Source organism: Gavia stellata, chromosome 10 (assembly GCF_030936135.1).
Source record: "Gavia stellata isolate bGavSte3 chromosome 10, bGavSte3.hap2, whole genome shotgun sequence".
Classification (NCBI taxonomy): Eukaryota; Metazoa; Chordata; class Aves; order Gaviiformes; family Gaviidae; genus Gavia; species Gavia stellata.
Genome location: NC_082603.1, coordinates 26,278,717 through 26,300,296, shown reverse-complemented (window position 1 = coordinate 26,300,296; position 21,580 = coordinate 26,278,717). Strand labels below are relative to the sequence as shown.

Here is a 21,580-nt window from a genome sequence, read left to right as displayed (position 1 = left end):
AAGGGCTTCTTCCCTTCCAGCATCTCAGTCCACCAGATTGCCACTCCTGCCTTGACTTCACAAACATCTCCAGACCACGCCATGGGGGCAGCAAGATGTGGCAGTGACCAGTTAGGATGTTCCTGTTGCCTCTAAAGGTGTCATGCACTGCACAGAGGTCAGGAAAGGGCTGCAGGAGGGAAGGCAGAAACTGAGTGTATTCTCAGACACTCCTCAGGATGGGGGATTTTCCAGTCTGAGGAGACAAAAGCCTTCTGCTTTCACCACTAGACCACGGCTGCCTCCTCAAATGATGCCAGAGGGCCACCCGGTAGCCACGTCCCAGCGTGTAACAGGGGATGATAGTTTATAATCTCATTTTCTGGACTGGCTGCCCTTCTGGTGCCCCTCATGCTCCATGTAAATCATCTGGAGTCCTATTTCTTTGGCTTGCAGGGCTGTTCTTCCCTCGTCTGCTTCTAACAGGCTTCTGGCTGAGCAGGGAGCTTGTCGGTGAAGACAGTCCCAGGAAAGCCCCACCAAAAAACCTGCAATTCAGTCTTGATTGGACAAAATGCTGCAGCCAGGGCCAAGCTCCCATCCACTCACAGTTTCTGCAGATCGGGAGCGGCTTCGGCATGCTCGCATCTCCCATTCAACGCGTGTGTGCCTCCCCGTCCATCTGCACTGTTTCCTGAATGAGGGTTGTCCCATCCCTTTGTTGCTTCATCTGATGCACTTAAAAAAAGCAGTTCAACACAGCCCTCAGTGGATTTCAATTATTTTTAGGATATTGCTCATATCTGCTCATGCTGTGTCAAGCTACAGACCCAGTGGCAAGTTTCGCCGCCACCAACAGCCTCTTTACAGCTAATGAAAAATAACCTGCTTTTTATCTGCAGAAAATAGCATTGCCTGGGTCTTATCATGGCAAATTATTTAATGGCTCTCCAAACATTAAATAGTCTTTCCCTGTCTATAGGGCTGTGTAAATCTCTTTCCAGCTGCTATCCTGCTGCATTGCTGAGCACCCCAACTTGCAAAGCAGAGCCACAAACTACAGCCATAGCTGTCCCATCCCTCTAAGCAGGGAGCCAGAGTGGCCCCTCGAATTGCTGGAGGCAGAGAGGGTCATGAGCCCTCTCCCAGGTCCCCGGCACTTCTCCTCCCACACAGGTCACTTGTTCCCTGGGAGGATGCAGGACAGCAGGATTCTGGCTTAGGGAGAAAAGTCCTGTTGTCCTGGTTGAGGATGCAGCATCCCAGCAGGATCCCAGGAGAAGAGACAGGTGCAGTCCACCTCTACTGGGAAACGGTGAAGCACAGAAAACACCGAGCCCCCAAATTTCCACACATCTGGGCCCCTCTTCTTTGCAGAGGAGGGAAAGACACCGATCCCATTTACATTACAGCCTCCCTGGGAAAGGGGCTGTGCTGGGACCCAGCACCCCGCACGAGGCCGCAGCACCCGCAGGAGAGCCCAGGACAGGAGCCCAGCCTGCAGCTGCCTCTCCCTCTGCCACAGTCAGTGCCACAGCGGCATGGTCAGAAAAAAGGGACCTGTCAGAGAGAAATTGCTAAGTCAGGGGTTGTTTTTAAGAATCTGGTCATTAATAGGGTCTTTGGGTTTTCTTTTCTAATGCAGGGAGAATAGTGAAGGATTTGTTGTTTTAACGGCAATATTATTCTCATTCTTATCTTATTTTTCCATAGGGGAAGAGACAAACTCCTCTGTTCTACCCCAGCTTCACTTAAAGTACAACAATACGACAAATGGACAGCAGTGAGAAACCTCTTCTCAAATTCTGTGGGAGGAACTGAATGATTTCTCTTTTTTTTTGCAAACAACTACTTAAGAAACCCCCTGGGGAAATGTGTAACTTGAACCATTTATTTTTGCATTCACAATCTGACAACTCTCTCCTTTGCCCACACGAGCTGGGTCAGGTTTGGCTTGGGCTTGGGGCTTTTAGGCTCTCTTTCCAGCCAAGCCTATGAAGGTGATGGGGGAAGGCTTATGAAGGTGATGGGAGAAGGCTTATGAAGGTGATGGGAGAAGGCTTATGAAGGTGATGGGAGAAGGCTTATGAGGGTGATGGAGGAAGACTTTTGAGGCTATGTAGGTCCTGAGATCCCACTGGATGGGAAGCGCAGCTTGCAGCCATGAGGCTGGCTCTCCAGCCACAGAAGCAGAGCTGAAGCCATCAATAGCAGAGACCAGTGCAGGTTACGGGTGAAGCAAACCAGAAGGCAGCTCCCCCGAGGATGCGTTAGAGGGATCTGGGGTATGCAGAGCTGCTCACTTGCTGTGGGACTGGAGCAAAAGCCATCAGAGAGCTTTTGCCTCCCTGCACGGCAGGAGTGAAGCTGCAGGTCCCTGTGCGGCTACTGCTCATGCAGCAGCGGGCAGAGTTAAGGGGACAAGTGGGGAGGGCAGCATCCCTGCGGCACAGTCCAGGGACTGCCTTCATCCGGCAAAGGGGAAGATTTTCAGCCTCAATAAATGCAAAGCCCCCTATTCTGCCTGGCACAGTGGGTTTCCCTGAGACTCAGCCCATGCCTTAACGAAGGACCCTTTCCAATCCGCGAGCCGTCGGATCCCAGAGCAGAAGGGACGACTGTTTGTTTAGACCTATGTGGGTTAGGCAGCTCAGACTTTATTCTTGCACTTTGATAGGTTCCTAAATGAAAATCCAATAACATTTTAAGCAGAACGAGTTCCCATGAAAGTAATTTCTAAATCGCCCGGCTCATCCTACCTGTCGGCTGGATTCTCCATCCCCACTGGCCTAAGCCCGGTGTAACGTCACTGCTCCCAACGGTGTTACTCCCAGGAGCCGAGTCCGGCCCTGCTGCAGAGAGCATCCGCTGCCGCCTGCCTTTAATGAACATGTAAATAGACGGGAGGCTTCGGAGCAGAGTAACCCTGCAGTCAGGAAGTTCTCCAAAGCAGCTCGGGAGAAATAATACTTTATTCCTGGCAGTGCAAATAAGTGATAGGGACTGGCTAAGAAGGGTTCATGCAAATACTCACGAATTAAGCTCCGTCTGAAGTTAGAAAGGAAAGATGATAAACACACCCGGCTTTAAAACTGCAAAATATGCTTTGCAGGCATGAAACCGGAGGAGTAACAAAACTATCTGACATCATATTGAACAGCAAAGCATTTCTTATTCTCGGGGCTGCAGTTACCTAAAACCAGAGTTCCATTAAAGAGTCCTAACTATTATTTACATTTCTAAATCTTAAAACCATTAACAAAAGCCACTTAATTCAATTACTTTCCCTGGGTGCCGACGTTATTACTTTATTGTCACGAAGCTGAGTTTGGCTCTGGTTTTCTCTTTTTTCTCTTTCTTTAAATTCATTCCTCTTTTCTCTGTGCTGAGTGCCTCCCCCCATCTTCCTCTCCCCCGATGTCATTGTGTAGAACTAATGGGGTAAACTGAAATGGTATCTGTCCTCATTGACAGGTTTATGAGAATTTAATAAAGCGTGGCGCGGATAAAATGAGATATTACAAGGCCACACAAAGCTGATTGACTTCTCCACGTCAGCATTTTTATTTGGTTATTTATTTATTTCTTTTCAATGCAGGGGTGATCTCACCAGTCCTTCGGTAGTGCCGGCCCGGGAGAGATGAGAGGGAAAATGCGGGCAGTGGGAGGAACCGACTGATCCATCGACTTGTTTGCTGTGAGCACAGGCAGTGATGCTTTGCAGCTTTCCAATCGCTCCGGGAAGATGACATACAGGAGTCAGCGAGGACCCCCCCGGCGCTGCCTGTGCATGTTCATGCCCCTCGTACCTCCATGGTGCTGGGGTGAGCTCACCAACCACGGCTCGTCCCCAGCCAGGGTCCCCCCAGCCAGGGTCCCCACCGCTTCTCCATCGGGGTTCTGAAACAGGGACTGGCTGCAGTTGTACAAGACACTGAAGAGACACTGGGCATGGATGAGGCGGGAGGTGCATTGGCATCGCACAAGTTATATGTCCCTATAGGGGTGACATTCAAGGTGATGCTAAAATGATTCCCCATAGCCCACCTGGTGGACCCACCCCAGACCACAGGGATGTTTACACCTACCGTCACAGAGCAATCACAACCTGCAATAGGGCCCAGGAGGCCCTCAAGAAGAAGGATGCCACCAACCAGCTCCACCAAGGCATGGGCCTGCTCTGTGCCTCAGTTTCCCCTCCCATCCGATGCCCATCCTGCTTGTGTAAATGTAAATTGCAGGTCACCCGGGGGCCTGCACAGATCAGAACTTCCCCCTGGGAAAATCAATGTGTATATTTAAGTGTGTTTGCTCCTATCCCACGGCAAACGGAGAGATGGAAATCTGGGCTGTGCAGTAACTGGCTGGCTGTCTCCCTCTCCTGGCCTGTTCAGAAAGCAGGGCTCTCAGAAAGAAGAAAAAGGAAAATTCAGGGTTTGTGTGCTTTTTTCCAAGTAAGGAAAACCACAGCACCAATGGCCAAGGAGGTCTGGATTCAGCCCAGTCACACTCAGAGATGGATGAGGGCTCAGGACCCCGCTACAACTCAGGATCCCACTTAAATCTTGACCCCAAACTATGGAAGAACATTGCTTTGGGGGAAGACTGCCAGGACTAAGCTTGGGGCTGCCCCTTTTAGCCTCAAAACTTGGCCTGTGGGGCTTCAAACACAAATAATATGAATTGTTTCCCCCTTTCTGCAATACGCAATCAGAGAAGGTAGAGATGCCTCTGCTCATTCGAAAGTGCAAGCAGCCTGCCAAATTCGAGGCACGGTCCTGGACACTGCAACAAATCCTGGCAGCAGCAGAGCCACAGGTCTCTGAGCACTGACAGTTTGCAGGGTCAAGCCCTGAGGGGATGTCTGCCTTAGCAAAACCAACCTGGCCCAGATGGACCAACAGCAAAACTCCCATCATTTCATAAGAGCCCTTAAAATCACCTGAAATCAAAGCACTGCTCCCCACAAAAGCTCGGGCTGTGCCATCATCCAAAGAGCCAGAAAAGGGCTTTCTGCTTCATTCAACACTCCTTGCAAGTTCAGAGTGTATAGCGCAGGGGTTTTAGGGTGCAAAAGTCTCCAAGCGTGAGATTTCTGCCAGGACAGCAGCTCAATCCTGCTCTCTGGTGGCTCACAGCCGAAAGGCCAAACGCACCCAGCAGCGATGTCTTCTCAGAGCAGCAAGAGATGCACACCGTGCCTGGCCTGGTGTTCCCCCATGGGCTGGAAGGGGTCACAGTTTAGCTCACAATACAGCTCAGAAGGCAGGTGTCCACAAGAATATGGGGAGCGTGGAAGGTTTTAAGATTCCCTGCTTGAATGGGGCACGTGTCCGTCACTGGAAGGGGCCCGTGGGCTCCATAAAGGGGCTGCAACACACTGCCCTTCTTTTAAAAGCCCCTCCAAATCCTTTGCATCATGGCAAGAATCCTGCTGCTCTGCACAGATTGCTCACAACCCCTGCAGCACCCTTTCCTGCAATGCCCCAGCCTGTAAACGTCCTCCCCAAATATCATGTCTCCTTGCTGAAGGGCCACAAGGTGGAGCAAGCTGGGGAGCATTTCTTCTAGATTTCCTCACCCCATCCCCTCTGAGATGTACCCATGCTCCCAGCCCCTCTGATGTGGCAGCACGAAGCACAGGGCATGAGCAGATGTCCCTTCGGGACACCACCTCTGCTCTTCCCACCACCACCATCCATCTCCCAAGGCTGGGCAATCACTGCCTGTCACCCCGGGAATGGTTTTATCAATTCAACGCACCATGAGGCAGCATCCTATAAAGCCTAGGCTCATCCCTTGCTGTTCTGAGGAGCATTTAACCATCTTCTCCATATTGGCTTCAACCTGTAAAGTTTTAAACACAGAGATGACCCCCCCATTCTTAGCTCTGTAATGCACAATAAAGAAAAAGAAGAGGCAAAACTTGTCCCGCACCACCAGCTTTGCTGCCCTGGCTCTGCTCCCCCTTCCCCAAGCACCAGAGCTGCTCAGCGTGTAAATGTATGTAAATCTTTGGCAGTATCCACAATAGCCCCCCTATCCCCCGCTCTCTTTCTCTGAGCGGCTGGAGTAATTACAGTGTAGCAGTGCCAGAACGAGGCATTTCTGCTGATGAATGCACTCAATCTAAGCACAGTTTTATGTATCATTAATTCCTTTAGCATTCAAAAAAATAACTTTTTTGATGGCAGATAATACTGTAATCACTCACAATTGCCAATACAATTATCTTCATTCAGCTGTGTAAAACAACTACAGGAGTAATTTTACCCACTTAAATTTTCTTTCTCTCTCTCTCTTTTTTTTTCTTATTTTGTAATATTCACATGAAACGCAAAGCTGTTTGGACTTAGGTTGCTGTAACACAGGCACTACTGGAAACAAGTCCCCACTCCCCCATTTGTATAGAAAGGAGGTTTTCAGAGTCTGAAACTATTTGCTTAAGGTGTCTTCAGCAGTCTTAGGGATCTCCCAAAGGGTCCCTCCCATCCTAGGGACTTCACTGCTATGACCTCTTCAGCTTTTCCTTACTCTCCATCAAGCTACCACACCACAGCTGCCAGGTACACAAGAGAGCTTGTGCAAGTGCAAGTTGCACATGCAAGTCACGGTCCTCTTCCAGGTCAGCTCCTCCTCTGCTCTGCTGGTGGAGAAAATATGCGAACACTCCCTAATCTGCTTCAGAGCAGAGTTCACAAAACTGGCACAAACTACGTATTCAATCTGCTTATGGTAACTCAGATACTCCAGCTTGAAGCAGATTACGGAGCAACGAGCCCTCCCACTGGCAGAGCTCTGGAGCACAATCAGCGAGGAAAACAAGCATCTTCTACAGGCAGAGGTGACTACAAAGGGAACAACAAAGGAGTCACCAAGTGAACAACTTGACTGAAACATGCCATTTTCTTGCAGGGCCAAAAGGAATCACTCCCACGTGACACTACCTCTCGCCTGAGCTGCTGGACAACCTCCTCCAGAGTCTCTACACGGTGCTTAGCTTGGACAAACTTTCTCTTCATCAGCTCCTTCACGGCCCAGGTGAGCAGCAGGAGGGCTGCTGTGGAGCTGCACACCGGGATGGAGACAGAGCAGGGGTTAAACTCCAGCTCCGAGAGGAGCTGCCTCACCTTCTTGCAGATCATGTTGATGAATCCCACCTGAGCCAGGAACCTGCAAGGAGAAGAGAAATGAAGCAACAGGGACCACTTGCTGCTGTAAATGAAGCTTGGATCTTCTTCCAGAGGGCCAGGTCTGGGAGGGGGGTGACTGGCAGCTGGTGGCAGGAGCAGGTTGTTAACCTCTGGGAAACAGTCTAAAAGCAGAAGGGTGAAATGGAAGAACAGAAGTGTATAAATTCCCAGGTGAACAGTGAACAATTGCTGATTGCCTTTTCTGAAATAAGGGGCAACAAATGAAATCAGTCGAGCACGGCAAACAGGAGAAGTCGCTTCCCTATAGCACGTGAATAAACTGTGGGTGTCTCTGCTGCAGGATGCTGAGTGCCAGAATCAGATTGCTTCACACCAGAAATATCTGTACAAGCACACAGCTATTAGTCACTGAAACCTAACCTTGGGCTTGAGAAGCCACAGCTCTCCGGATGCCAGGAGACAGCATTAAGGAAAAAAACATTGCTGTGTGTTTGCCACGCTCTTGGCGTCTGCTCTGGTGTCAGATGAATGGAGCTAGCTAGTCCTTCAGCCTGAGCCAGTCCAGCTGATCATGTGTGATGTGTCACGGTTGGAAGAAGATGACGCTTTTCTGCCGCTCCTTTAGTAACCACAGGGTTACAGCATCTCTGGGGTGTGGTAGTACCCACCCAGTCCCAGCTCTGTGGACACACAGAGGCGTGTGGACAATGGGGAAGGAAGCCTTCACAGATCCAGCTGATCCTTTCAACCTCCTGCAGGCTCCAGCCCTGCCCAGGCAGTGGAGGAAGTGCAGGGGCAGGATACATCTTTGTTTCCAGCACCCCAAGATTCAAGCCCCCTTTGCTGCAGCCTGTGGGCAGCCCTATGGACATAGCAGCGGAAAAGCTCCGCTTGATCATCCGGCAAGGACACGCCAGTGTCCCAAAGGGACATCAGGGCATTACTCTCCTCACAAGCCAGCAGCTGGCCCCTCACCCAGGCCGATGGGGAGCAAGGCCAGACCCATTTTACCTCTCTTAGGGGGTCCCAGGCACATCCTCCCGGACAGGGTACTCCCAGCCACCACCCGCCTATGCTGGAGCCCCCCCGTCCTCTGCCTTGTCCCATCTCTGCTGGCCGCTGGGTCACAGCAGAGACCTGCTGTATTTTGGGGTTTCCCATGCCCTGGGTTAACCTCCTGGAGCTGGCCGGCCCCTGCAGAGATCCCAGCCTTGCCACTGTGTGCCTGATGCCTCAACCCCATTTATTCACCCCCACACACTTGCCCAGAAGAGGAGAGAAAGGGGGTCTCTGGCAGCAGCTCCTGGAGGCACAGGCTCCACATAAAGCTCGTGTTTTGTTTTCTTCCCTTTGACAAGCTGAACTGCAGAAGTTGAAAAGTGTTCATACATGACAGATTTTTATCAGGATTTAAACTAGGGGGAAGAGGGTTGGAGAAGTAATTTTGTCTTCCACCAGAACTAGTCTTTAACTTCTGTTTCTCCAAAGTTCTTGTTCTCTTGTTAAAAGACTTCAGGTGCACCTGGTTTTGCAGCCTGCAGGGAAACAGCCCTATTTTGGCATTGTGCTGCCTGCCATGGGGTGAGATCAGTGCAGCTGAGGAGAGCGTGAGAAAGAAGGAAGGAGGAGATAGGGATCAGAGCATCTGCTCTCACCAACCTTGAGCTGATTCCATCCTCCTGGCTCACTGCAAGGGCACCCCCACCAACCTCTTTCCTCTTGCAGTTTCTTGTGCCCCAAGCAGTCTGCATGTGTGGGACTGTAGTGCCCTTCGAAGCTCGGTTACTGTATAATCCTCTGAGCTCCACAGTCTGAAAGGGGAGGGGGGGGGGGAAGAAAAAAAAAACGGGGAAAAAAGGCTGTTCTTGCATGTAATTTCCTTGACCCAGATAACAGAGAGCTGCTCATTCACAAATACAGAGCAAGAAGCCATAGGCAACAAGTTCAGGGATGGCTGAATATTTCCGAGGCTTCAACACCCTTCAGCACAGACTCCCAGGATGCTGCATAGGCACAGTGCAGCATTTCCCTCCGGGGGAGCCAGGCTCTAGTGCGAGCCGCTCAGGTGCTGCTAAAGTAGCCCTGATGGCCTGAAGGTTGAAGTAAAGCCTGTGGCCTGAGCAGTAACGCCAGGAAAATCAGGTCGGTGGCATGTAATTCTCCATCGCATTTTCTAGCTCAGCATCTGCCTGGGGGTGGCTTAGGCACAGCTCATCCTGCTGGGAGGCAGGGGGAGAGAGAAGACACCCCAAATACCTCCCAACAGGTTTTCCACAATCCTATGGGCAGCATCTAAACTGGACAGCTTGAAATACCTGCTCATGAACTTTTGCAAGCGGGGAAGGTTTTTCTAAGGACAGACCCCATGTGGGGCTGGTGACAAAGAAAGTATTTTGGAGTTTCCCTCCAAACTGAGCGCAAAGCCCCAGCAAGCACTCCCCTGCCTGAGCAGGGATGCCAGATTCCGATGTCGGAAGCCGCAGCACTTCGCAATGCACCGGCACACCCGTGCTCTGCCAGTGATGAAGTGGACTCTGCTGGGCACAGGCTGGGGCGTTTATTATTTCTTTTTCCCACGCAGTCGCTCGGCTTCAGGAAACACAAACGAGCCGGCTATCTTTGGGACTGCCCCCCCTGCTTCTTTGATGTTCCTAGCCAAGACTATTCCCAGAGAGGCTGAAAAATTACAGGGAGATCAAAGCCTCGCTTGGGGAACGGCGAAATAAACCTTACCGGAGAGAGACCACCCAGCACAGGGAGGGGTGAGCTTTCATCCAGGAGCTGCTCCTGCTCCCAAATCTCCTCCTCCCTGCCCCTGCTGCTGCTCGCAAAGCAGCAAACTGGTTAAATCCTTTTCCAGCGAGCCCAACCCTCTCCGGCCCGGGGATCCTCCCCAGGTTTTGCGTCCCTCTTCTCCACCTCCCCACCGGCGAGCGGGTGCCCTCGGACCCGGCCGGCAGCGGGGAGGCGGCGGCAGCGGGAGGAGCGGGGCGCCGGGCCGGCCAGCCCCGCCATGCGCGTCCCCCTGCCCGCCCTGCTCTGCTGCTCGGCCGCCAGCCTGCTGCTGCTGCTGCGATGGCGGCGGCGACGGGGGCTCTGGAGGAAGGTGAGGGAGGCGCGGCAGAGGCAGGAGCGGAGCTTGGTGCAGATGGAGATGGCGGTACGGCGCTTTCGGGAGCAGGTGGGTGCAACAAGCCGCGCTCGGCCCCCGGCGGGGAGGCTGCGGATGGGCGAAGCCGCCATGCCCGCCCGGCGATGGCTCCTCACCCTGCGCCCTTCCCCTTAGCGTACCCCGCGGAGAGCGGTCGTGCAGCCCTTCCTGCGGGCGGGGGGTGTCTCCCCGCCGGGGGCAGCTGCTGGGCTGCTCTCGCAGAGCTGGCCCGGCTGCGAGACGGCATCCCGGCTCCTCACACGGAGCTACGGGGATTTAGTTTTATTTTTGTCCTTTCTAAATCTACGTGTGCATGCACACACGCCCGCCCCCCCCCCCCCAGCAGTGCAGCGATTCCCTCTGTAGCAGGGATGGGAAGGAAATGCTTCCCGGGGCAGCCGGTGCAGCGGGGGATAACGGGCAGCAGCGCAGGCGCCAGCAAAGAGTAGCTGGCAGCGAGGAGAGGAAAATCCCTGCCCTCGTCTGAAAGCTTCCCGGCCTCTTCCGCCGTGGTAGGAGGCTCAGCCTGGCTGCTGAGGAGGCGGTAGGAAAAGGCGAGAGGAATGTGTTATCAGCAGAGGCCAAAGTGCAGCCGCGCTGCCCGCGGGGACGGGTGCGATGTCCCCTGCGATCCCGTCGAACTGCCCGACCTGTGGTCGGAGTGGACTTGCTCGGGTTCAGAGTCCAGCTTGGGGGATGATGCTTTTTTCATGGTATTTAGTAGGCGGCGAGGAAACCTCTGCTGACCCAAAAATTACCTGTCTGCTGTCAGCTGAGGGACTCCCTGCTTTGTGCGCTTCCCCATAGGATATCTTGGTGATGCCGGGAGAAGAGCTGGCACCAGATCCGGTTTTGTTTCTTGCTGGAGCAATGTCTATAACCATGTTGCCAATTCCCACTGTAATTCAGCAGAGAACATTGCACCGAGCAGTCCCCCCAGGCTTGGCCAAGGCCTGTCTGAACAGGGCTGCGCGAAGGGCTTTCTCTTAAACAGCAGGTGCTTGGTGAGACCGGTCTGGCCAGGAACATGTGGCTTTAGCAAGCCTGGGTTATTACTGGCCCTGCAGGTTTCGCATCATGCTCACTGGTATCAGGTACGATCAGGATTGCAGTCTTGAGGCAGATGTTGCATTTGGCCACTAAATGGCAGATATTTTTTGGATGGGTTACAGTGGGCACCAAGGGGAGAGAAGAAGCCCACCAGCTGAGACAGAGGTGTGTCATTGCCTGTTCAACCTTTCCCGTAGCATCCTTCTGTGAACATGATCTCCATCCTCTCTCTGCCTTTGCCGGAGCTCTCCAAGAAACTCCGGGATGGCTCCCTCCCTCCGGAGCATGTCTTCTATGCCTACGTGGGTAAGGTGAGGAGCAAGGGTGGCGGGGCAGCGTCTCACCCATGGCGGGGCTGGCTCTTTTTGGGAGAAGCCCAGCACAAGGTTTAAACGCTGGGTCAAACCTGGTTCAAATGCTGCTGAGCTGTCACTGCTCGCTGGTTAGTGCTGGGCCCTTCTGCGCTTTTCTGTGAGCTAGGGGAGAGCTAGAGAGGACATCTGGCTGCCATGGCTCTCAGCTTGGTTTGGAGCAAAAGGGAGCAGCAATCTCGGCATCTGGAGAGCCCATACCTTCCTAGGGGAGGCCATACCCTCCCAGGAGCAGGTATAGCTATAGGGAAGTTGCAGAGTGCTGCTGTTGTTTCCCCTCAATCTCCAAATGGGTTGGTAAACCTCAAAGACTTGGTGTCTGCTTTCATACTCTACTTTTGCTGTAATGCCCTGATCACCTCCTGGGTTCCCACTTTGGGGTTGTCATTTTATGCCACCCCAGAAGCTCAATCAAGAGCCTTTGGCATTCTGCTGGGCTGAGTGCCTCTCTTCATCACTCAGCAGCTGGTGCCATGGCCCCCCTGTGTCCAGACAATGTTTTGGAGTTTGGCATGAAAATGTCTTGGAAAGGAACAGAAAAGGTTGCCCTGATACCGACTGCCCAGATGGGGAGGTGGAAAAGGGGAAGAGGCAGGTGTCCTTTGCAAAACAGAAGGCTGTTGTGTGACGCTGCGGGCTGTGTCTCACCTGCGGGCTTTGCCTGCTTCCCCCAAGGCTCTCCAAATCGCCACAGAAACCAACTGCATCACGGAGTATCTGCAGGAAAGCGAGACCCAGCTCCGGAAAGCGAAGCTGACTGGGAATCTGGGTTTGCTCTACGGGGTGCCTGTCAGCATCAAAGACTCCATCGACTGCCAGGTACTGTCAGCGTGATACCGCGTGTATCCCGAGATCCCTATGGTTTGAAATTTGGTGGCAGGGGGAGGTTTGACCTCAGCATCTGGCTTGACATTGTCATAGCTGATGTGGGGTGGCCTGCCCTGGCAGGTGATGGGGTTTGGTGCCCGTCTCCCCTGTGAGCCAACAGAGAAGACTGGTCGGATTTACTACCAATATGCTACGCAATGTGTGCGTGATGGATGGGTTGTTGGAGGTGCATGCACATGCTTTTATATATATATATATATATATATATAAAAAAAAAAAAACGGGGGCAGGGGGAATTGCAATCCTCCATTTGGAAACCTCATTGTCCTGTGTTCCCAGGGTCATGATTCCACGTTAGGGTTTATACAAAACCTCAATAAACCCGCGGCAGAGGACAGCGTGTTGGTGCAGGTGCTCAGGAGACAGGGGGCAATTCCATTTGTCAAAACCAACGTTCCGCAATCCCTCATCAGGTAGGTGGGCACTCCATTCCCTCGGCATGCCGGCAGTCCTCCCTCCCTCATCTCAAGTGAGGACTTCTATCAAGTCTAATTCTCATTTCCCACTTATTTTTAAATAACAACACCTGGTCCCCATCCTTACTGTCTTTAAGTTTTATTTTAAAAAGTAAACACATTTACACTAAGGATGAAAATTAACTCTAGTTCCAAATGAAATAACGAAGCAAAAGAGGAGGAGAAGAGGAGAGAGGTCGCTGCCCTTCTTTCCTGTGCTGAGTGTTTTTTAAATCACTTCTATCTTTTTTTTTTTTTTCCAAAGTAACCCCTCAGAGATGGTCCTGTTAACTATACAGTGCAAACACATACTCATGGAAGGGGAAGCTAGTTAGCTAGTTAAGCTAATGACATTAAATTATCCTGCCCCCAAACCTCCTGCTCTATCTGGCAAGACCACTCTTGACGGCATTGATATCGGGTGAGGTCAGGTGTGCTCTGCTGGGCAGCCACCCTGCTAGTGTCCCTGCGTCCTGCCAAGTGAACTCCGGCAAAGCTCCTCTGCGGATGACTATTGCCTGAGCCGTATGACATGCCTTCCTTAAGGCAATGCAGCAATGGCTGCCCATGTTTACAAAAAGCCACACAAAGAGGTTACCCCAGGGATTATCAGATTTTGCACCAGTTCCTGGGGGACTCCGATGTCCAAATATCACTGCAGTTGGCATTCTGCCTGTTCCCAAGCAGGGGCTCAGCAATGCCTCCCCAGGGTGGGGGGGCCTGGACCTGCTCCAGGTGGGCTGCTTTGGATGTCCTGTGGCACTTGGGACTGCCTGAACAGGGAGGCTTTCCAGGAGGCTTGATGTATTTGTTCTGCCAGAGGGTCTGTCTGGGGAAGGCTTGACGACACTGAAATTAGCTGGCAGTCAATCCAGGTCCTGGGACCACCATGAAAAGGCTGGTGGTCTTCATGGGAGCTTTGGGAAGCTCCCTCAGACTAAGTGATGTCAATGTAACAACTAGTGAATTACCTAATTACCTGCTGAAGGTCTTTTTGCATCATCAGCAGATACCTACATTCCTCTCATTTGCAATCTCTCTCTCTCTCCTTAGCTATGACTGCAAGAACTTAATCTTTGGTCAGACGTTCAACCCTCTGCTCTATACCAGAAGCCCCGGAGGCTCCTCTGGTGGAGAAGGGGCACTTGTAGGAGGAGGTGGGTCCATCTTGGGCTTTGGGACGGATGTAGGAGGGAGCCTGCGTTTCCCTGCTGCCTTCTGTGGGATCTGTGCACTCAAACCCACTGGGAACAGACTCAGGTATTGCAAGTAATGCAGTGATGTCTCTGGGTGAGACCCACCCGCCACCCTACTGACTGCTGTGCTGGGGTGCTCCTACTCCTGTGGGCAAGGGGAAACTTGGGAGGAACTGGGAAGGGCTTGTTTCTCCCTCCTGCCTAGACATTTTCTGGGGCCTCTATGGAGGGAAGCATTGGTTCCCCCAGAACGGAGATGGGGAAACCTCTCCATCTGCATGCTAAGGGGGTGGTTGTTCCTGACTGTCAGGGCATAAATCATTCTGGCCTAGGCTGGGTCTCTCTTGGGCTTCCCCTTGGCCCTTTCTTCTGCCAGCATCTGCAAAGGGAGGGCAGTGTTTTCATTACCACTTGCTGCTGCTTAAAGCCTTTCCCTTCAATGAAAACTACTGAGCTGCTGTATTTTGTGTGTCTCTTTTCTTTGCAGTAAAAAAGGAATCCTTTCTGGTGTCCTTGGGCAGAAGGCAGGTAGGAATTGATGGTTGTCCCCCAGGGAGGGCAGTAGGACAGGGGTGAGAAGGGCCCTCACCTGGTTATGGGGGACCTTCTCCAACATGTTCAGAGAGAGAAGCATGTTCCCGTTCAGGGACTCTTTCAGAGAGTCACCCCCATACTGTGATTCCTGAGAAACTGGAATATGCATGAGCCAAGAGGAGCAGTTTGTGTAACATATAAACCTCAACACACCCTGTAACCCCCAAGCTGCTGCGTTGTCTGCCACTGCTTCATGGGAGCTGGGGTTAGCAGTCAAAGGGGGTGTCTTATGTTGTCCTTGTGTCGTGATCAACAAAGCTTTTTGTTTAATTTTGTAAATCATGAAATGGAGACGTCAGGGCACGTATTGATGGGTAACAACTCTGGGTCCATAATGATGGGCCTGCTGGTGGGAAGACACTTGTAGGCACCCCCAGCCCAATTCTCAAAGAGGAACTGTTGCCAACACTAGACTAAGTCAAAATGATGCCAAGAGGTCCTGCTTTTGCAGGACATGGCCTTGAAAGCCCCCCAGCCATGAATTCTCTCTTCCGGTCTCTTCCAGTGGCCGCGGCAGTGGGACCAATGGCAAAAGACGTGGAGAGCCTGGCGCTGTGCATGCGGGCGCTCCTGTGCGAGGACATGTTCAGCTTGGACAGCACAGTGCCCCCCCTTCCCTTCAATGAAGAGGTAAAGGACCTCAAAGGGGGCGAAGGTCTCTGAGAAAAGCTGCCATTGCTCAGGCTGAAAATGCCAGTGGCTCATGAGAGCCCTCCAGGACCCGTTCTAACCTGCCACATGCTGTGGGTGGGCACGTGGGCGAGACAAGTGCTGCTTTCCAGACTTGCCCTGCGGCATGGGTGTACTGTTGTCTCCTGACATGGCTGACATCCTTCTAGTTGGTGCTCTCCTTTGCTCTGCAGGTGTATTCCAGCACGCAGCCCCTCCGCATAGGCTATTATGAAACTGATTTCTTCACCATGCCAAGCCCTGCCATGAGACGTGCTGTTCGGGAGACGAAGCAGCTGTTGGAGGATGCTGGCCACACGGTAGGATGTTGCATGAACCCAATAGTCATGCTGCATCTATTCTTTCTTCCTAACATGTCTTTGGGACCCATGGGTGAACATCAAGCAAATTTGGCAAGAAAAGAGGGCCTGGAATCCATTCAGCTTCTCACAGCTTTGATGAAAGTAGATAGCTGCTTCTGGAAAAGAGAAATTCTTTATAATGCAACTTGATTTCTCCTCTCAGCAGGATCTCAGTGCTTTTTAGGTGCTGGTGAACACAAAAGGGAGCACACCCCGATCCATAACACATGCTGGGGAGTAGACATGCTGCTGTATGACTTGTCTGTAGTGTGGGTGCATTTACTCACACCCTGGCTGAGATCCACATTGTGCTAGGTGCTGTACAAGCCAGGTCCTGAGGCAGTGCCCGCAGGGAGCTTACAGTCCTGGTGGTGTATGATTACTGCCAGCTCAGTGTGTTTCCTGAACCTGATAGACCACCTCTCTTCATTGGGTGTGACGAGCTGTTGTCCAAGTACATATTTAGTCTATTCTCAAGCCAGTTTCACCTCTTCTGCATCATGTCCTTTGGCAAGCAGTTCCACAGATCTACTGCATGTTGCATGGAAAGCCACCTCCTGGTTTTGTATCTGGAAACAAGGACCTAAGGGGGAAATAAAAGGGCAGTTGCAGACTGCAATCTTTTGTAGCCAAGCAGTTCCATATTGACCCAGACCTATTTCTAGGGTCTCAGGTTTCTGGGGTGCTGAGCAGAGGTTGTCTCCTTCCTCCTCTCTGCCATTTCAGCAAGTATGTGAGGTGTGGTTGTGGCTGCACGCCTCCCCCTTACCCCTTTGCACAAGGATCAGGAGTGAAGTGGGGAGCACAGACTCATGCTCTCTGTCACCCACTGCCAGTTTTGGAGGGACCTTTGTGCCTTGGGGCTGCTTGGACATCAGGGGGCCAAGCCCATCCTGTATCTTTTGACTCATCAGTTGTTGCTCAAAGGGAAAATGGCCGTTTCAGGGAAGGATGGATGGGATGGGGAGAATCTGGGGGCCTCAGATGCTGGAGGCTTTCCTGAGGTCTTGGCAGGAAATTCTCAGCCCAACTCAGCCCACTGCGAGCCCTCGATGGCTTCTCCCACACAGCTTGCTTATGCTTGTGCCACTGACTCCTCTTCTGTTGTCCTTCCAGCTGGTACCCTTTGAACTCATGAATGTGGACTACATTATCTTCAACTTCTGCGTCAGGGGAGTGTTTGCAGATGGGGGTGCCTCCTTTCTCAAGAAATTGTAAGTACAGCCTGGAACAGTTTGGTGCGATCGGTGCCTTTCTATGAGAATCCTCCCTAGGGTCTGGCTAGCATCCGGATACAGGTAGCAGATCTACTGGATGTAGATAGTGGCTGATACGCACTGGGATTTACTGGGGAGCTTACCATCAAGTGATTCAGCTGAACCTTGAGCCTCTTTGGGATTGTTACCAGCCTTGACAGATGAAAAGAAACTGGGTGCTGATATCCTCTAAATACTGTGAGAATCAGAGGAATGGGGCAAACCTCTTTTTGTCACTTAGATATGCTATTCGGAGGGGTTGGCCTTGTGAAAGCTGATCTACTGTGATTGCTTCCTAACACTCCTCAGCTAAACACCCTTTTCTCTTTCAGCAAAGGGGAGCTGGAGAAAAGCAGCATGGGGCTGTTCTTCTGGTTAGCGAAGTCACCAAACTGGCTAAAAACTGTCCTCTCCTGGATTGCCAAACCCTTCGTAAGGTCCATTTCTTTCTAGCATAGATGGAGTTAAGCAATAGCTGTTGAATAACTTGTCTCCCATTGCCGTAAGGCTTTATCACCGAGAAGTCTCTAGGCATTGCTTCCTGGCTGTGCTTAGACACATCTCCAAACTGGAGTGATGCTATTTCTGTTCCTCCTCTCCCCATTTTGGGGAAGATCCACAAGTCCTGCCTGAGCACTGAGTCAACAGCTTGTATTTGTGACAGAGCTGTCTCAGAGGACAGGGGTTTAATGGGATTAATGGAAATTATTTAATGGAAATTATTTTCTTTTTTTTACTTTCTCCTTCTCAGATGCCTCGATTTTCAGATATCGTAAGAAGTATGAGAGCAAAGTGAGTAAATCTGAGCCTGAGTAAATGTGTGAAGATTTGGGTTTCTCTTTTGGAGAGCAGCAGTGTTTGCTACAATAAGGATACTACCCCAGCTGCATGCGTCTGAGAAAATACAAGGCAGAAAACACAAGGATGGGAGCAAACAGAGCACTTTATGTCAACACCATAACCCTGCAGGGTTTGGCAAATTGTTCTAGTATTAAGGATGGGAATGAGGGCAGGGGCTCACAGCCTCTTGCTTAGGAACTGGATGAAGCTTGTGGGAATGAAATACAGTGTCGGCTTCAGCACTGGTTAATGCATCCATCATGCCATGAGGTAGGGACCCCTTAAGACAGAAAGAAGGTAAATGCACAGGGAAGGAGGCTTGCTCTTCCTTACTGCGTTGTCAGTGTTGGGCAGTTAGTGGTGAGAAAGGACTCAAATCCCATAGCAGAGAGGGTGTATTTTGTGCTGTGCCTCCAAGGTGGTACGTCTGTCCCCACATCAAAGGATCAGTCCACCTCACACAGCCTGGCCTTTGAGAAATGATGTGCCTGGGCTTCCACCTCCTCAGCACAGCAGCAGTAACAGGGCTGGACACTTGTCAGGCCAAAGCAGCACTGCACCAGTCTGCCTTTAGTCTTCAGCCCTCCATCATGGGCAGAAGCAGGAATAAGACCCCCAGCCCTTCAGAGGAAAGGCAGGGCTTTGCCAAAGTCCTCTCTTCCCTTGGCTGCAGCTCCAGGACCAGAGCTAACCTGTGCCCATCTGCTTTTTTATGCTCTTTCCTGCCCCAAAAGCTGCTCTTTGCAGTACCTCTTGATGCCTTTCATTGGGTTTGTTTCCTTTTTCAGCACAGTGGATGAAGTCTGGAGTCTTCATCATGAAATTGAGGTAAAGTATTGCAATTTGGGGTTAGATAGTTTTTGTTTTATTTCTCTTTGGGAAGAGGCAGATTGAGTACCCACCAAGGTTAGGAGATGATCAATTCACTGGTGATGTGAGGTAGGAACATATGTCACTCCTCGACGGATCTCACTTGGATGTGCAAGTTCGCAGCACATTTAAAGATTAGGACGACACGTAGACACATTCGTGATCCCGAATCAGACCTGAATTTTTTATTCCTACACTTGAAAACGTAGACCATCAGCTGCAGCAGACTTGCCTTTATTTCCATTCTGGTTTGCTCAAGACCTATGCCCGTGTCCCAGGTTGCCACATGGTCCCGCACTCAACCTTTCCCCACCTCTAGTTTTAGCAGGGGGGAGGGTGCTTTGTACACCGGGAGGGCTGTTGGCCAAGCAGCAAAGGGCTGCTGGATTTTAGCAGGATCAGGCCTGATGTAGCCTGATGGCTGCTCCTGGGGAAGGGCCGAGAGCCCGGCTGAGCACCCAAGGAGAGCCTCAGCCAGCAGCCATGGGACAGTTCATTCACCCCACTGACCACCAGTGCATTTCCCCCTCAGGATTTTTGCCACCAGTTTATCACCCAGTGGAAAAAGCTGAATCTGGACGTCATGCTTTGTCCCATGCTGGGCCCGGCTCTCGGCATTGGCTACCCTGGGAAGCTCTCAGGTAGGACTGCCAACGGGGGACCTTTGGCTCCAGTGTGCCCCTGCTGCGGCACTACACCAGTATCAACGAGAAGTGTTCCTCCTCCTCCCCTCACATCCCCAAGGCACTGGCCAGCGGTGGGAAGAGCTGGGCTCTTGGGGCAGCTGCAGCCCCAGCCCGTGGGGTACACCCAGGACAACCCCCCAGTGCATGTGGGAGCCAAGGGGCATCCCACATTCCATCCCGCAGCACTTGAGTTCCCAGTGGAAGCGCCCCGTTAGCTGGAAGCTCGCGTACGCGGAGGGGAGCGAAGGCTTTCCCTGTGGCCGGCTGGCGCTGCGAGCTCCCCCTCTCCCCCAGTGGCAGTCAGCTACACCATGCTCTACAACGCCTTGGACTTCCCCACTGGTGTGGTCCCTGTCACGATGGTGACGGATGAGGATGAGGAGGAGCTGAAGGGCTACCAGGGGTACTTTCGGGACTGGTGGGACCGGACCCTGGCAAAGGTGAGTGGTACCAGGTTCCCCAGGGGTGTGAGCATCCCCATCCCTTCCCCTGGATGTCCCCCTGCCCTCTCCCCCTCTGTTTGTGCCACAGGCTTTTCGTGGCAGCGTGGGGCTACCAGTGGCCGTGCAGTGCGTGGCCTTGCCATGGCAGGAGGAGCTGTGCCTCCGGTTCATGAAGGAGGTGGAGACACTCGTCCTGAAGAAAAACAGGCTTGTTTGAGTCCTGCGTGCTCGCCCAGAGCAGGATCCCGGCTAACATCAGCGCAGGTCATCCTTTGGCCTGACTTGCCCGCGGGACTCTTGTTCCCCTCCGCAAGGATGCGGTGATGGCTGGGCTGGCTGCTGGCTTTGGGGTGCGAGGGGAAAGTGAGGTGAGCTCTGCAGTGGTGGAGCACTTCCAGTCATTGTCCTAATACAGTATTTTTTGTTACTGGAAAGTCTGTTATTTCACGTCTGTGTTTGTGTGTGGGGTTGGGGTGGATTTTAATAACCCTTTCAACACCCCACGGGGAAGTGCAAGAACATGATCTTTCTCTTACAAATGGGGAAACTGAGGCACGGGGACTGGTTTTGTCCGAGACATTCAGACTCCTACTTGGAGTGCTGTAAGAAAAGGGATTTTCCCCTGCAGTCGCAGCTCCCTGAGGACAAAATCTGGTGTTTTCCCTGCCGAAGAACAGCAACCCAAGGTCAAAGCTGAGCCAGCCTGCAGGCTTTGGCAAGCAGGGAGGGAGCTGGACTGCTTCCCACAGTGCAGAGCTGCTGGCACCCTGCACGCCATGGGGGTGAAATCTGGAGTGATCATTAGCTCCCATCTCCTTCAGACACCTACTCCTACTTTCCCCGGAGCAGAGGTATGAGTGCTTCAGCTCACAGTGTCACATGTATAAAGCAGCATGCCGGGGTCAGACAGACAGCTGGACAGCCTGCCCTGCACACCCTCTCCTCCCGTTTGGTAGAGAGGGCCATGCCAAGTTTTCCAGCAGGGTTTTCCAGCCACTGGCAGCCGCCCACTGGGAGTGGCAGCGCCGGCTGCTCCCGGCAGGTTTCCAAGGGTGCTGCAGACAGGGATACCACAATGCAAAAGCGTTTTCCCAGTGCAGCAGTGTCACGAGTGGATTGTAACAAAGCTCGGGCAGGATTTATGTTTGGGTTTTTTCATGTGTTATTGTTGTTTAAACCAGAGTCATGCAAAAGCATGGGGTCTTTTCAAGGGCTGGGCAGAGAGGTTTATCCCAGCCTGGGAGAAAGCAGCCCCCAGGACCCCAATTCTTTATCAGTAGGCTTTGAAAAAAGGAGGCAGGGAGCTCCAGGCATCCCAGAACTGAATGGTATGTGAAGCCAAGCCCCAGAAGAGCTTGGGTGGGTTTTTTTATCAGTTGCAGATGCTCCCTGCCCACACAGAATATGCTGGACGGGGTTTATGTTTGCATTTTAAAATTCAAGCCTGGAGGAGCTTGTCCCAGGAGAGGTAATGCCACCCACGCCCCTGATCCCCGAAAGCCAAGCGCTGCATCGCTCTGTTAGTTTAATGGCTCTCTCCCTGGCACAGAGGTGGGCAGGGTGCAGGAGTCCCCAGCGGACCTGAACCAGTAAACACTCCTCCCTGGAAGATCTCC

At 52.3% G+C, this 21,580-nt stretch overlaps 1 protein-coding gene across 1 annotated transcript; it reads left to right on the top strand.

Annotated features, from left to right (window-relative positions):
* Positions 1-10,146: 10,146 nt before the first annotated feature.
* Positions 10,147-20,331, top strand: LOC104260935 (fatty-acid amide hydrolase 1). Its single transcript, XM_059821689.1, has 15 exons — positions 10,147-10,314; positions 11,532-11,645; positions 12,381-12,524; positions 12,873-13,006; positions 14,102-14,308; positions 14,732-14,772; positions 15,344-15,468; positions 15,702-15,827; positions 16,986-17,083; positions 17,458-17,557; positions 17,877-17,917; positions 18,754-18,793; positions 19,368-19,476; positions 19,816-19,961; positions 20,053-20,331. The coding sequence occupies exons 1-15, from the start codon at positions 10,147-10,149 to the stop codon at positions 20,179-20,181; spliced, it is 1,722 nt and encodes a 573-aa protein (XP_059677672.1). The 3' UTR covers positions 20,182-20,331.
* The last annotated feature ends 1,249 nt before the right edge of the window (positions 20,332-21,580 follow it).